This window comes from Arachis ipaensis, chromosome B06 (assembly GCF_000816755.2).
Source record: "Arachis ipaensis cultivar K30076 chromosome B06, Araip1.1, whole genome shotgun sequence".
Lineage (NCBI taxonomy): Eukaryota > Viridiplantae > Streptophyta > Magnoliopsida > Fabales > Fabaceae > Arachis > Arachis ipaensis.
The window spans coordinates 25,289,954-25,305,708 of record NC_029790.2 but is presented as its reverse complement, the minus strand read 5'-3'; the positions used below and the strand labels follow the sequence as shown (position 1 = coordinate 25,305,708).

General features: G+C 35.8%; 1 protein-coding gene across 1 annotated transcript; it reads left to right on the top strand.

Annotated features, from left to right (window-relative positions):
• On the top strand, positions 14,480 to 14,926 carry LOC107646719 (extensin-like). The gene has a single exon (XM_016350883.1). It carries the CDS (start codon positions 14,480 to 14,482, stop codon positions 14,924 to 14,926), a length of 447 nt encoding a protein of 148 aa, XP_016206369.1.

The following is a 15,755-nucleotide window of genomic DNA, read 5'->3' as shown; positions in this document are numbered from 1 at the left end:
GTTTTTTTTTTATATTTAAATTAAATAAATATAAAATTTACGAAAATAAATAAAATACAGCATAATTACATAAATACACAATTGGCCCATCCTAATTACCGAGAGAAATTTTAAAAAGTGAACACATCTCAAGTACTGAGACCCCAATTTGTATCAAAAGAGTTAAATGGAGTATTAGTACCCGAGATACAAGCGCAAAAATAGAATACGACTCAATATCCGAGATACGGTCATTTTTTATTCAAATGATGTTTTTGATAGAACATGTGGATATGAGCTTAATATAGTATTACGGCAGTTGATTATGATACAAATGAAACTGGCACTAATTATTGGATTGTTAATAACTCACGGGACACTAAATGAGATAAGGGAAAGTACATAAGGATGAAAAGAGGCATATGTGCTAATCTTGAATTATGTGGAATCGCCATAGATGCTTATTATCCCACTGCATAACTGTTTTCGGTGAATTCAAATTTTTCTTACGAGTATGTTATTTTTGGGTACCGAGTCATCAATTCACGTATTGTGCATATCTCGGACACGGAGCCCATATTCTATTTTTGCATGTATCTCGGGTACTGAGTGTAAATCCCTGAAAATTAACAAATACATAACTAATAAATTAATTATTATCTAAAGAAATTAGAAAATTAAATTTGATAAGTTAGAAGAGTAAAAATATTTAAAATATGAATTTTGACCAAGGTTTCTGATATCTAAGGATCTGAAAATCGAACCGGTCATCGAATCGCTCTAGTTACTTGTTTATTGGTTTATTAATTCAACCAATTCGACTGTGGTTTAACAAAAAAAAATTGTTTTATAATCAAATAATAAATAAAATATAAATAAACACAGTAAAACATAATTATAGTCTAATATAAACTTTAAAATATCATTTAAATTAAAAGTATTACATAAACTATAATGTTATAATCTCATTCAAATATAAATTCAAAAGTCAAATAACAAAAAAATTATTGATAATATATCACACCTGTGTTTAATATCTCATTTCTTGAATAGATCATGACAGTAGTGTGATTCAAATAAAAACATTCTAAAGACAAGAATTAAATGCATCAAAATGAGCAGCATTTAAGACTTCCATTACCATTGTATACAATTATTCTTCAGTTTAAAAAGTAAACACACCTACTTTTCAACAAGCTAAGAATTCACATAATAACACATCCTATATAACATATTTTCATATGAAAGTAGTAAAAAGATTACCATCAAATCCCATCTACTACTACTATAATATAGAGTGTGAAAGTTTTGAAAACAATGTGGGTACAAAATTTAATAAGTAGCGTAGGTTCATAAGAAAATTGAACAACAATAAAATGAGCAAATAAGTAGTCTTGTGTTCTCACAAAAATTACACTATAAAGTGATCAAATAAAATACAGTAGTATAGCACTATTAGAATAATAATGAACTAAAAAGAGATTCAAAAGTTTCCCTTTTTCACATAAGCTTTTTTCTTCCTCCTTTTTGAGCTCTCATATGTTATCATCATCTCTGCAGAAAAAAAAAAAAACAAACATATATATTAATATATTAGTGGAGCCATGTGACCTTGCATTTTTTGTTTAATCATAAAACAAATTCAACTCAATTGAAGAGAAAATACATGTAAAGAAAAAGAATACCACAACTTAGCTATAATATAAAAATCAAACTGTTCAAGAAAAATAATAATGTCATCAAATATAAATAAAAGCTTACTTTACATAAATGGACAACTTACTAATAATTTTTGGAGCCATCTGAAAATATAGAAAATAAAGTAATATATCAAAAATCTTCGAAGCCATTTAACAATATTCAAGGCTTAGCAATATGCATTCATCTTTCTCCAGTTATGTGCCACAAGAATATAATTTTTCATAATTCAATTGTCTTTCAAATTTGATACATTTTTATTACTTATCTTCAGAAATCAAATAAGAATTCACTAAAATTATTTATGTCCTCCAAATTACCTCCATATTTATGCCACAAGAAAACTTATCTCACATATGAAACTTAATTAATAACAATTATTTAATTATTAATCAATTATTCAAAAATTAATTAATGCTTTAAGCCTTCAACAATTAATCAATTATTTAATAGTAAGGTTCACTAACAAGTAACAACAATTAATCAATTATTCAACAATTAATCAATGCTTCAATAGCAAGGTTAACTAACAAGTAACAATAATTAATCAATTATTCAACAATTATTATTAAAAAAAAATTAATACCTAGGGCTAAAAGTAGGATCTTGGAAGGCTGGAATAGAGCAGAGCTGACGATGGTGTGGAAGTGGCTGGGGACAGCGGCCAACGCAGTGGTGTGAAACAGAGCTGGCGCCGGCAGGAAGTGGCTGCGCGACAAAGGCAAGAGGCGAGATCGGTGACGGTGGTTTGAATTTTCGAACCTCAAATGGCAGTGGCTGGACGAACGTTGCCCCGGTGCCTTCGAAGCTCAAAGTTGGGACGGCAATAGTGGCTAGGCGGACTTGCGCCGGCGGCTTCGATGAGGTTGAGATGAATTGGGACTGGAGTCTGGACTGCTGCTTCGCGTTGTGGAGGCTGGAGAGTAGAGGGAAGAGGGGTTAGGGAACTTAGGGTTGCCCATCCCTGCACAACGAAATGCAGCCGTTTTTTTTAAAATTCAAAATCCGGCCGGGTCCTGGTTCAGTTCGAGCTACGGTTTCTGGCCAGTTCAACGGTCTAATGTCAGTTTTTAAATCTGTCAGTTTTGCCTTCTGTCCGAACCGTATTCGATAGCGGTTCGTAGTTCGACTGGCCAATTTAAATCGATTTTCAGAACCTTGATTTTGACACTAATTTTGAAGGTTTTGTCTCGAAATTAGGCCAACGGACCGAATCGGTTAGACCGAACTCATATTAGGCCTAAGGCCGAACCTATATAAAGCAAAACACAGCCTTCTTTCCTTCATTATCATTTAGTTCACGCTGAAAGAAGAGAGTTGAAGGAGAGAACCCTAACCCCCCAAATCACCTCAACCTTCAAATCTTTCTAACTTTCAATCCAGAGCTCCGATTGACGAGTCGTTAGCGACCACGCGTTCGTCTTGAAATTCTCTTGAAACCCATATAAGAATTGTGGTAAGATATTTGATATTTCATTCCCAGTTTTCAACCCTTCAATTTTGTAATTTTGGGCGTTATATGTTGAGGAATTTGGTGTTCTTGATGATTTAGGTGAACTCTAGCAGCAAAAAATCACTAAGTTTAGTCTATTTGACCTGTGGATAATAGTAAGAAAATCCTGACCTTTGTGAATTGGTGATTTAGTGAGTCCTATGTTGACTATTGTGATATTGTGTGAGTTAGATTGTGTTTCTTGTTATTTTGGAGTCCAATTTTGCGGTTTGAAACGAGATTCCGGTGTTGGAGCTTGCGGAGTTGGAAATTATGACTTGGACTTGTGAAGGAGAGGCGTTTTGAGGTATTCCAAATTTTGAGAGGAATCGACCAAAGTATGATTTTGGTTTCTCGTAGTTAATATTTAATGTCACGTGAAAACTTAGGCTAGAAGACTATAAGATAGGAATGAATTGAATGATTAGTGTACATGGTATATGGGTTGTGTATGAAGGGTATATGAGTTGTATGTGTAGGATTTATGAAAGTGATGAGGATATGGGTTTGTATGTGAAATTTTGATTTTTGATTAGTATGAGATAATGATGATGTTGATGATTATTATTGGTTATTGTGAGAAATTATGAATGAAATGATTGAATGTATTGAGGGGTATGGATGTTGGTATGTTGTGGAATAAATAAAGGGTGTATGAATATGGGTTGGTCACTTTTGGTGCTATTTTGGTTATAAAACTATGCTTCAAAGTTGAGAAATTTGAAAAGTTAGGGATTTTATAATTTTTGGTAAAAGCTTATTTTTGACTAATTTTGACGGGTTATAATTTGGCTTCCGAATCCCCAAATTTTGTAAAACTTATTTTGAATGCAAATTGAGTTCGTGAAGTTTACAACGTTTGAAGAACAGATTGAAAACAATTTCTAACGAAAAAGTTACGCGTGTTCGAATTTTGGTGTGTAAAAATTCATTTTCTGCAACTTAACAGCATTTTGAAGGATTTTGGACTTATGCGTATGCGACATGCCACGCGAGCAAGCATTGGACTCTGTCCATGAGTCTCGCGTACACAGACATCTCATGCGTACGTGAGTTTGGCAATTTTCACACTCATGCGTACACGCATGAGGCATGAAAGGCCAAGTTTTGAAGGCGTGCGTACGCGAGCCACCCCCTCGGTTTTGAGTACCCACGTACACAAGAGGTGCTCGCGTACGCGAGTTTGTCGAGAATCACATTCATGCGTGCGCATGGGATGGCATGCGTGCGCATGGGATGGCATGCGTACGCATGACCACCCTGTTTTGGAAAAGTGGTATTTTTGAGTTTTAAACGTACTCATTAGCTTTCTAAACCTCTTTAACACTTGTTTAAGGTCCGTTGGCGAGCTTTTAAGCCTTAGAACGAGGGTGAGTATGTTAAATAAGTTGAGGGAGATATTGAGAAGGGATTTGCGAAGTGATAACTGAATTAATGAGGCATTGGTAACGTTGAATGAGAGGAGATTGATAAGGATGATGAAAGTAATGATAAATTGCCATTAAATGAGATATATGTGACCAGGTAAGAGGCAGTGGCATTGTCCACCTGCTCCGGGTATAAGTTGAAATTCCAGGTAAGAATAAGATGCATTGGCGTTGTTCACCTGCTCTAGGTAAGAGTTGAGGTACCGGGTAAGATGCAGTGGCGTTGTCTACTTGTTCCGGGTAAAAGTTTGAGACTCTAGGTAAGATGCAAAGATTAAATTCTTCCACCTTTGCTATGGGTTGAGAATTATAACACCGCCTGGGTAAGAGGCAAGGGTGAGGTTGTCCCCTTGCTCTAGGTACGCGGGTAAGATGTAAGGGTTGCAGTTTGGTCCCACTTGCTCCGTGCTTGGTTTTCTGTCCTGGGTTAGCTACCGAACATGTCGGGTTTGGCTATATAACCAACAGATGAGATTCATCAGCCATAGAGCAGGCATACATCATATGCATTTGTATGTTTTGCTTGAGTGTGCATTACTTTGGTTTGCTTAATTTATTAGCCATGCTTATCTGCTATTTGTCCTATTTGCTATAATTGCATCTTATCTATATTTTCTTTGCCTATTTTGTATGTCTTTGCAACTAAGAGATCACTCATGATGGCCAAGGTGATGTTGTGGGTAGTTCCACCGCTGATTCGGAGAGTTGAAGAAGAGAGAAAGTGAAATGTTAGGTTAATGTTAGATTAGAACTTGAATACCTTAGATAGTTTTACCTAATTTCTGGTTTAGTTAGATCTTAAGTTTAAATCTGAGTGTCAAAATTTTAGGATTACCTCTGGTTTTTTCAAAACCTTTTATATTAACTATGTAGGCACCTTTACCATGTTGAGAACTCCTGATTCTCATTCCATACATATTCTGTTGTTTTCAGATACAGGTCGAAAAGCACCTCGTTGAGCATTCTGGAGACTCTTGGAAGCGAAGAACTATTTTGAGGCTTGGTCTTTGTATTTTGTTTATGTATATATATGTATATAGATTCTTCGCCTTGTATACTTTATATCTTGTCCCTCTTAGAGGTCGACTTAGAGAAATAGGTGTTTGTCTTATATTTTGGGATGCTTTTGGGTTGTATATATATATATTCTAGCTGGCCTTTGTTTCGCAAGTCGAGTTTAGAGCTTGATTATGTATCTATCTTTTGAAACTCTGTTTATATACTTGTCTCTTTGATTTTCTGTATGAGTCTTCTATCTAATCGCTTTTTCGAGTATGACGCATTTTCGGTCTTATTTTGTTCATCCTTTCTTTCAAGGCTCCTAGATAAACTATTTTTTTCATATATATCTATTTACGTATTTTTGTTTTAGAGATCGTTGCGCCTCACCACCTTTAATTTACGTCCTAGGCGTAAAGTTCTGTGTGGTAGGGTGTTACATCTTTCTCCACTAGGTTTTGCTGATCTAAAGTCATGTGATATGTAGCTCCCGAGTCAAAATATCAGGTTGGATCATGAATTGTTGATGGTATAGCTAATAGAGCTTGATGGACTTGAGCAGTTTGAGTAGTTTGTGGAACTTGACCTCCATATTATGACGTAGAACTTTACCCTCTTTCATATCTGGACCAACAATTTTTGACAGTGTGTCCAATCTTGTCACAAACTTAACATACTGGCCTATCAACACTCATTGTCCTCCCACCAACATTAAATCTTGAATAACCATTGTACTGCATAGTTGACCTTAGGTTGTTATCGAAATATTCATAAAAATCTTGCAACATTTTGAGGTTAATTGTTTTGAAAAACTTCATCAAATTGCATTCTATTCTAAAAACCTTCATCAAATCGTGCTCCACTTTGAAATTTTCCACCCTGTGTTCTTCCATCAAATCTCGCTCCATGCTGAAATTGATCATTTTAAAATTTGCCTCATCTAGACAATCTTCCTCCTCTATTTTAAATTTCTTCTCTAAAACCTCCTCTCATATTGTAGTTCTGTGTGTGATGAGTCATACTTGCTTGAACAAATAATTCTGGCTTTCGAAATTGGTCAAGCATACTTTTGTGTGTTAGAAGTAACGTTTCAAATTCACCAACTGAGATGCTCACAGATCTTGCAACTATAGACGTTATCAACGAATCATACTCTTCTGTCAGTCCATTCAAGACCGCACTAACATGATCACTTTTTCTCATGAGTTCACCTACTAATGTTAATGTATTTGTAGTTCCTTTTAATGCAAGCACATATTCATTCACTGAATCTCCTATCTTGATGCTACTGAGTTTATTCTTCAATTACATTATTTTTGCTTTAATTTGAGATGCAAAATAATCTTTTAAACATTTTCATACCTCAAATGCATACACACATCCTACCATCTTTGTTGTAAATGGTTTTTTCATTGAAGCAAACAACCAGGACTTAAACAATGCATCTTGCCTTTTCCATATTGAGAACTCTGGATTTATTTTCCCAGATTCTTTGTATCTTTTTAGAATTCTTTCTCCTGTAATGTGATGCAATAAATTATGATCTTCTATGGTAGACTCAATTTGACCCTTCTACTATAGAAAATTATCATTATTGAACTTTGTTGAGTTAAGAAATTAACAAAATTAATTAGTGATGACAAACATTATTTTTGGGTAAAATAAATAATTAGTATTGATTAATTATATTTACTTATTACTAATTATTTATTGTTGCAGGCCAAATTTCAATAGCCCAAATGGAACAAAAAGCAATCAACAAAATGTTGGGCTGAAAGCAAAATTAAGAGCCCAAGGAAAAGGAAAGAAAGAAGCCAAAGAAATCAAATCGGGCCAAGCATATCAATACCCGATCCAAGCCCGATCTGGTTTCAAAAAAGCAAATCCCTCTCTTTTGCTTAACCAAAAGCAACGTTTATCTCTCTTTTGTCCTAGTCAAATCAGAGTTTCAGAAAAGTAAGAAAGAGAAAGAGAGAGAGCTTCTTCACCAAGCTAGTCACCAAAGAAGCAAGAGAAGAAAGATTAAGCTTGAAAGGCAGATATCATATCACCCAGTTCAAACCCAATCAAGCTTAGGTTAAAGGTAACCCATTTCCTCATACATGCAACTCGACTTCATCTCTTCTTTCCAACTCTCTGCTCTATCCGAAATGGGATACAAAGAAAAGAGAATTTATGTTCTTCTCTGCTGTGTATCTACGGTCTTAAACAAGACTTGGGGACCAAGTTGGTTTTCAAGGGCTCAGATCAAGTTGACCATTGGAAGATTTCTATGGTTGCTGCTTTATGGCTTTCGGTCAAGATGAAGAAGTCAGAAGCAAAGTTTCTACTCTAAGGTTTAATGAGAAAAAGTGATTCTGTGGGTTGGTGAAGCTCAAGGCTCAAGGTGTTGACCTTAGAAGAAGAACCCATCAACATGCAAGGAGATAAAAAGAGGTTTGTTGTTCATTCAGAAACCAAGGAGAGAAAACCAGAGTGTGAGAACAGTATTCTGTTAAGAAGTTCCTCTACTTGGATAATGCTTTCTTTCAAAGAAGCATTCGGCCAATACTGAAGAACTGTATCTGAGGTTTGCGAATTTGGTTTTCCACATAGCAAAGAGGCTGATGATGAAGTCAATCTCCTTCATGTTTTACTGATTGTAATGTACTTTTCTAAGTTTATCTTTCTGTAATTTCTTGAGAGAAAAGGCATTGTGAGAAAGCTTAAGAAAAAGCCATGAGTGGAAAAAGGCTGAGAGATATACTTGAGAGAAAAGCCTAGAGTTATTCTCTGATTTCATTAGGTTGGTTAAGTGTCTTGTATCTTGTACCTGTAAGGTATCCCTTTCTTAGTTGGGTTAGCAATAAGAGTGATTAGTTAGGTATTAACATAGCCAATGTCAAGTTAGGTTAGAACTTGAGTGTGAAAAGATTGGGTCAATCCTATGAAATTGGTGTATGTAATACTGTTAATTATAGTGAAATTCTTCCATAGTTGTGGAGGAAACTGGATGTAGGTTGCATAGCACAAGGCAACCGAACCAGGATACATGCTGGTGTTAGCTTCTTTCTTCTCTGCTGAGTTCTATTTTCTGATATTCATGAGACAAAAATAAATTGTCTCATAAATTTCCGCTGCTGAGTTCAAACAGAACCTGAATTGAAAGTTCATTTTAAAAGGGTAATAACAGCAACTCAAAAAGAAGGCATAGATTCAACCCCTCTTCTCTAAGCCTACCACAACCTTCAATTGGTATCAGAACTAAGGTCTCAAGAAACAAGCTTAACCGCTTGGAGCAAAGATCCAATGGAGAACAACTTGGGCACAACCACAGTTGCCTACACCCTCACTGAAGGCCAGTCAAACAACCGGCCTCCTTTCTTCAACGGGAAGAACTACTCCTACTGGAAAGAAAGGATAAGAATCTTCATCCAATCCATTGACTACAACATATGGAAGATTATTGTGAGCGGTCCCAAGATCCCAACAAAAATAAGTGCTGATGGAGTGGTGACTCCAAAAGAAGAAGCTGAATGGAATGAAGATGATAAGAAGAAGATAGAATTGAATGCTAAAGTAATCAACCTTCTTCACTGTGCTATCAGCTTTGAAGAGTACCGGAAGGTGTCTAGATGCAAGACAGCCAAAGAAATCTGGGAAAAACTCCAGGTTACACACGAGTGCACCAAACAAGTAAAAGAAACGAGGATTGATATGCTGCGAAAAGAGTACGAGATGTTTAGCATGAAGGATGGAGAAAGCATTGATGAAGCGTTTGAGAGATTCTCAATCATAATCAACAACCTTGATGCTATGGGTAAAAACTATGCAGAACAAACCTTAGTGAGAAAACTCCTTAGAAGCCTCACAAAAGAATGGGAAAACACTACCACTGTCCTAACATAAGTCCCATAACCTATGATGAGCTGAGAGGAAAACTCCTTGCCTATGAAGCCACACACACAAACACAGACTCAAAGAAAAAGGGAATAGCCCTCAAGTCACAAATAGAACCGAAAGAGAGTGAGTCTAGTGATGGTATTTCAGATGATGAACTTTTATTTTTTGCTAGGAGATTTAGAAGGATGATGAAGAACAAGGGCAAATACAGGGGTTCAAGTTAAAAGGAGCACAAGATAGACTTGAGCAAGGTGACGTGCCATCACTGCAAGGAGGTTGGACATTTCAAGCTAAATTGTCCAAAGCTCAAGAAGGAGGACAAAGACAAGAAGGAAAGGAAAAGAGTACTCATGGCAGCTTGGGAGGATCTTGAGAATGACTCAAATGAAGAAGAAGAATCTGAAGGAGATAACAAAGACTGCTTCATGGCTGGAAATAATAATCTTGATGAGGTAAATTATTATGATTTGACCATTGAGGACTTGCATGCTATTATTGAAGATCTCACTTTAAACACCTCAAAATTGCTTGACAAATACAATGAATGCAGATCTGAAAGAGATGTGTTAAGAGCTAAAAATGATTTTTTAAAAGAAAAAGTGAAGGAAACTGAATGTACTTTGGACATCATTGAAGAAAACAGATTTTTAAAATCTGAACTTGAAAAATTAAAAGGGAAGCACATTGTGGATCCTTCTCATGAGTTGATTGCTGAAAATGAAAGATTAAATAATATGATTAAAAGGCTAAATGGTGACTTAGCAAAATTTGCTCAAGGTTCTAGTAACTTGGACAAATTACTTGCAAGTCAAAGACCATTGTTTGAAAAATCTGGTTTAGGCTACATAGCCAAGGAAGATGCAGTTTCTAATATTTCCTCTATAAAGTTTGTGCCTTCTTCATCAAATACCAAAACCATACCAAACAAATCTGGTATTAAAAATGCTCAAACATTTGAAGAAAAATTTGATGAAGTATACACAAGTGAAACTGAGCCTTCACCAAGAACTGAACCAAGTTCAAACCGGCCAGGTTTGGATTACATTTCGAAAAATGAGGCTGTTTTTAAGAAACCACCATATTACAACAAAACCTCATATTCGAAAGGTAAAAATATTCAAAGAAATTCTGGTGAAAATGCTTTTGCAAAGAGGAATAACTTTAATAAAAATCAGTTTGTCAAAAGAAATTTATCTCCTCCAAAAACCAGAAAATTTTAACACTTTAATCATTTTAAGCAATATAACTCACCTCAGTTTCAGCAACACACATCAGAAAATCATTGTGTTAATTGCAAGAAATTTGGTCACTCATATGCACAATGCTTCATTGAAAAGAGAATTGTAGGAAACAAAGTTTACAATGTTGTTTGTGATTTCAATGCACTTGGGCAACTAAGATGGATTAACTTCAAAGGATCCAAATTAATTTGGATACCTAAGGCTACTTGAAACTCTTCATGCAGATTTGCCTAGCATCCAAGAACAAAAAGGACATGTGGTACATGGATAGTGGATGTTCAAGGCACATGACTGGAAGGTCAACTTATTTCATCAAACTAAATAAGTATGATGGAGGTTTTGTGACCTTTGGAGATGATGGTAAAGGTAAAATCATTGCTGTTGGAAAAGTAGGTAATGAACAATCTACTTTCATTGATGATGTACTTTTGGTATGTGGTTTGAAGCACAATCTTTTGAGTATAAGTCAGCTGTGTGATTTAGGATATTTAGTGATTTTCAAAAGATTTGAATGTTGTGTTGTTAATGAAAAAACAAATGAAGTGATGTTTGTTGCCAAGCGTTTTAATAATATGTATGGACTTACTCTTGGTGAACTAAAAGATCAAAATGTAGCTTGTCTTCACTCTAAAGAATCTGAAAAGTGGTTATGGCACAAGAGATTGGGCCATGCAAGTATGTTTCAAATAAACAAACTTGTTAAGAAAGAATTAGTAAGAGGTCTTCCTTTGATAAAGTTTGACAAAGACATCACTTGTGATGCTTGCCAAATGGGAAAACAAACAAAAAGTTCTTTTAAACCAAAGGAAGACATCTCTACTAAAAGACCACTTGAGTTGCTACACATTGATTTATTTGGTCCAACAAGAACTCAAAGCCTAGGTGGTAAACATTATGGTTTAGTAATTGTGGATGACTACACTAGGTTTGGTTGGGTTTTATTTCTTGTACACAAAAATGAAGCCTTTTCGGCCTTTGAACCTTTTTGCAAGAAAATTCAAACTGAAAAGGATTTGAAAATCTCTTCTATAAGAAGCGATCATGGAACTGAATTTGAAAATAATTTGTTTGAATCCTTTTGTGAGGAATTTGGAATATCTCACAACTTCTCTTGTCGAATAACACCACAACAAAATGGTGTTGTGGAAAGAAGAAACAGAAGCATACAAGAGATGACAAGAGCTATGCTTTGTGAGAGTAATGTTCCAAAATTCCTTTGGGCTGAAGCGGTAAACACAGCTTGCCACATTTTAAATAGAACAATCATAAAGAAATTTTTGAAGAAAACCCCTTATGAACTTTGAAAAGGCTACCCACCAAACTTAGACTACTTGCACATCTTTGGATGCAAATGTTTTGTTTTAAATAATAAAGAAAATTTGGGAAAATTTTATCCAAAGGCTTATGAGTGTTTGTTTGTAGGATATTCCACAACTAGTAAAGCATATAGGGTTTATCATCAAGATGCTATAATTATTGAGGAGTCCATATATGTTACATTCTGTGATACTAACTTGGTGCAAAGTATTTTGGAAGATTGTGATGCAGGAAATCAAGCTCAAAAGGAAGTTGAAAATGTGCAAAATCAAGAGAAAGGACATTCTGGTCAAACTGAACCAGAAACTGTAACTGCTGAAAATTCGAGAGACAATTCCATTTTGTCTCATGAATCTGAAGGAAATCCTGAAGCCAGCAGCACCCAGAATCCCTTGGTATCTCAATCTACATCCAAGTCCACCAGACCTCGTGAATGGAGATTCTTAAAGAATTATCCTGAGAAATTTGTCATTGGGGACGTCTCTCATGGAGTGCAAACAAGGTCTTCCACTAGAAAGGCAAATGAAGGATTAAACATTGTCCTTCTTTCACAAATTGAGTCTCAAAATGTCAAGGAAGCACTCAGTGACCCTTCTTGGGTTAAAGCTATGGAGGATGAGCTTCTTGAGTTTGAAAAGAACCAAGTATGGATTTTGGTTCCAAGGCCAAGTGGAAAGAAAGTGACCGGCACCAAGTAGATTTTTCGGAACAAGTTGGGAGAAGATGGTAGCATTGCAAGAAACAAGGCAAGGCTAGTGGCACAAGGATATGACCAAGAAGAAGGAATAGACTTTGATGAATCATTTGCCCCTGTTGCCTGAATGGAAGCCATAAGACTTCTCTTAGCTTATGCTGCACATTGTGGTTTTAAATTATATCAAATGGATGTAAAATGTGCATTTTTGAATGGAGTGATAGATAGAGAAGTGTATGTGGAGCATCCTCCTGGTTTTGAAAATAAAGAGTATTTTGATCATGTTTTCAAATTATCTAAAGTTCTCTATGGTTTAAGACAAGCTCCTAGAGCTTGGTATGAGAGACTTAGCTCTTTTCTTTTGCAAAATAATTTTCAAAGAGGCACCACTGACACAACTCTATTTATCAAGAACTCTAATGATTCTTTTATTCTAGTCCAAATATATGTTGATGACATTATTTTTGGATCAGCCAATGAATCCCTTTGTTCTGAATTTGAAAAACTCATGACAAGTGAATTTGACATGAGTATGATGGGTGAACTTAATTTCTTCCTTGGGCTGCAAATTAAACAAACTTGTGCAAAGTGTTGGATTGTGTTCTAGGTTCCAATCCAAACCTAAAGAGTCACATCTTTCTGCAGTTAAAAGGATCATTAGATATGTTCATGGCACATCCAATTTTGGTCTTTGGTATCTTAAGATTGATGATTTTTCTGCAGTTGGCTATTGTGATGCAGATTTTGCTGGTGATAGAGTTGATAGAAGGAGTACTTCAGGCCTATGTCGCTTCCTTGGAAAGTCATTGAATGTTTGGTCAAGTAAAAAGCAACCAACTGTGGCTCTGTCCACTGCTGAGGCTGAGTATATAGCTGCTTCTTCATGCTGTTCTCAGCTTTTATGGTTAAAAACACAGCTTGCCGATTACAAATTAAATGTTGAAAATATTCCTTTGATGTGTGATAATATGAGTGCCATTAATATTTCTAAAAATCCAGTTTTGCACTCTAGGACTAAACATATTGAAGTGAAGTTTCACTCAATAAGAGAGCATGTCCAAAAGGGAGATATTAGCATTCAATTTGTTAAATTGGAGGAGCAATTAGTAGATATTTTCACAAAACCATTAGCTGAGGATAGATTCTGCATACTTAGGACTTGTCTAGGAATTTTGAGTTATGATTCTTTATTTGAAAAATGCTGATGTGTTTGCTGAAGCCTTTTGTCTCATAAACAGGTATGAGACAATTCTGGGCAGAAGAAGAGCGTTCCCCTCTTAATCAGCATGATCTGAGCTTGTTTCAAGTGAAAGTTAATCTGGGCCAACCTTAAGTCAGATCTGGGTAGCCCTATGTGTTTCCTTAAGTCCAACCATCTCTGGCCCAAAATATGAATGTTACAATTCTTGGTTAATAATTTTTGTTGGCCTGTGTGTTTAATTTTTTTTGAAAAAGTTTTATTTTAATTTCTTTAAAAAGGCTTTTCAGTTTGATTGATTTTTTTTTAAGGATTTCAAAAATTTAAAATTCAATTTCCTTGTTTTGAAAATCAAATCAAATCTTTCTTTTATGAGGTCATGTCTTTTCAAGTCTTTTCAAATGGTGATGCAGTTGCATGGTTTTGGAAATCCACTTTTGGGTACGGTTACCAACACTCCCTCTCTTCTCTCCATAACTTCTCCTCACACTCTTCAGTTTCTTCCCACTCACTTTACTGCTTCTCTTCCCTCAAAAGACTGAAACTAACCAAATGAGGAAGAAAACCATTGCTAAAAGGCCTCCTCGTGAAAAAGTTTACAAGCTTTCCACAAAGCCTTCTACTCGCTCCCAAGATCGGACATTTACCCCATCTACTTCTCCTCCTACCTCTCCTCCTCGCTGTGACCCCATGGCTCGGACCAAAAACACTCCAAGATACCCTGCCTCTGCCAAGCCGACGCCACCACCAAAGACGACGCCCTCCAAACCAAGCTCTTCGAAACCTGGCTCATCCAAGGGTAAGCGTCCTGCTGTTGAAGAATCTGTTTCTGAGACAGCAAAACCTAAGTCAAGGTCTGTTCCTGTGCGCTCACAAAGAGGTAACCCTCATCGCCCTCTCAAATCTGTTAGAGAACCAGACATCGATCCTTTTGCTCACAAATCACACTTCATGACATCTCACTCAGACTATAACCCCATCGTTTCAAATCTGCAATGAACCATGATTTTTATGAGGGAGTTATTCAGGATCGTACTCTATGTCCATCTTTTTTTGCTGATTTACCTGATTTGAAAAAGAAAGGTTTTTCTTTTGTTGAAAATTTGGAGTTTTTAGACTGGAATCACCTTTTCAAAATAAAAAAACCTGTATATCCTCAGTTAGTCAAAGAATTTTATGCAAACATGACTTACCATGAAGGAAGTGTGCATTCTTATGTTAAGGGCAGAGACATTATCTTGAATAATGAAACTATCAGTGATTCCTTGAAGTACACTGATGTTGGACCGTGTGCTTATACATCTGTGAAATGGGATGAAGGTGTTGGTATCTCTTACCATGATGCTTTGGCTCACATTTGTGAACATGTTTCCTTAATTGATGGCATCACACCCACTCACAAAGCCCTAGGATATGAACGTGCTCAGTTGCACCGTATTGTCAACCACATCTTGATTCCTCAAAGTGGTTCATATAAAAGGATTTCTTACACTGACACACTTGTTTTGTATGCCCTAATCACTAAAACAGAAATCTCTTTTGCCTACTTGATGGCTAGATACATGTTTGATTCTGTTAGAAGTGAGAAAGATAAAGCACTTGCACCGTATTGTCAACCACATCTTGATTCCTCAAAGTGGTTCATATAAAAGGATTTCTTACACTGACACACTTGTTTTGTATGCCCTAATCACTAAAACAGAAATCTCTTTTGCCTACTTGATGGCTAGATACATGTTTGATTCTGTTCGAAGTGTAAAAGATAAAGCACTACCTTATGGCATGTTTTTAACTTGCATATTTGAAAATTTTGGTGTTGACTTGTCAA

Excerpts from the sequence above, each read along its gene's own strand:
- LOC107646719 (XM_016350883.1), top strand. The coding sequence starts at position 14,480 with ATGAGGAAGAAAACCATTGCTAAAAGGCCTCCTCGTGAAAAAGTTTAC.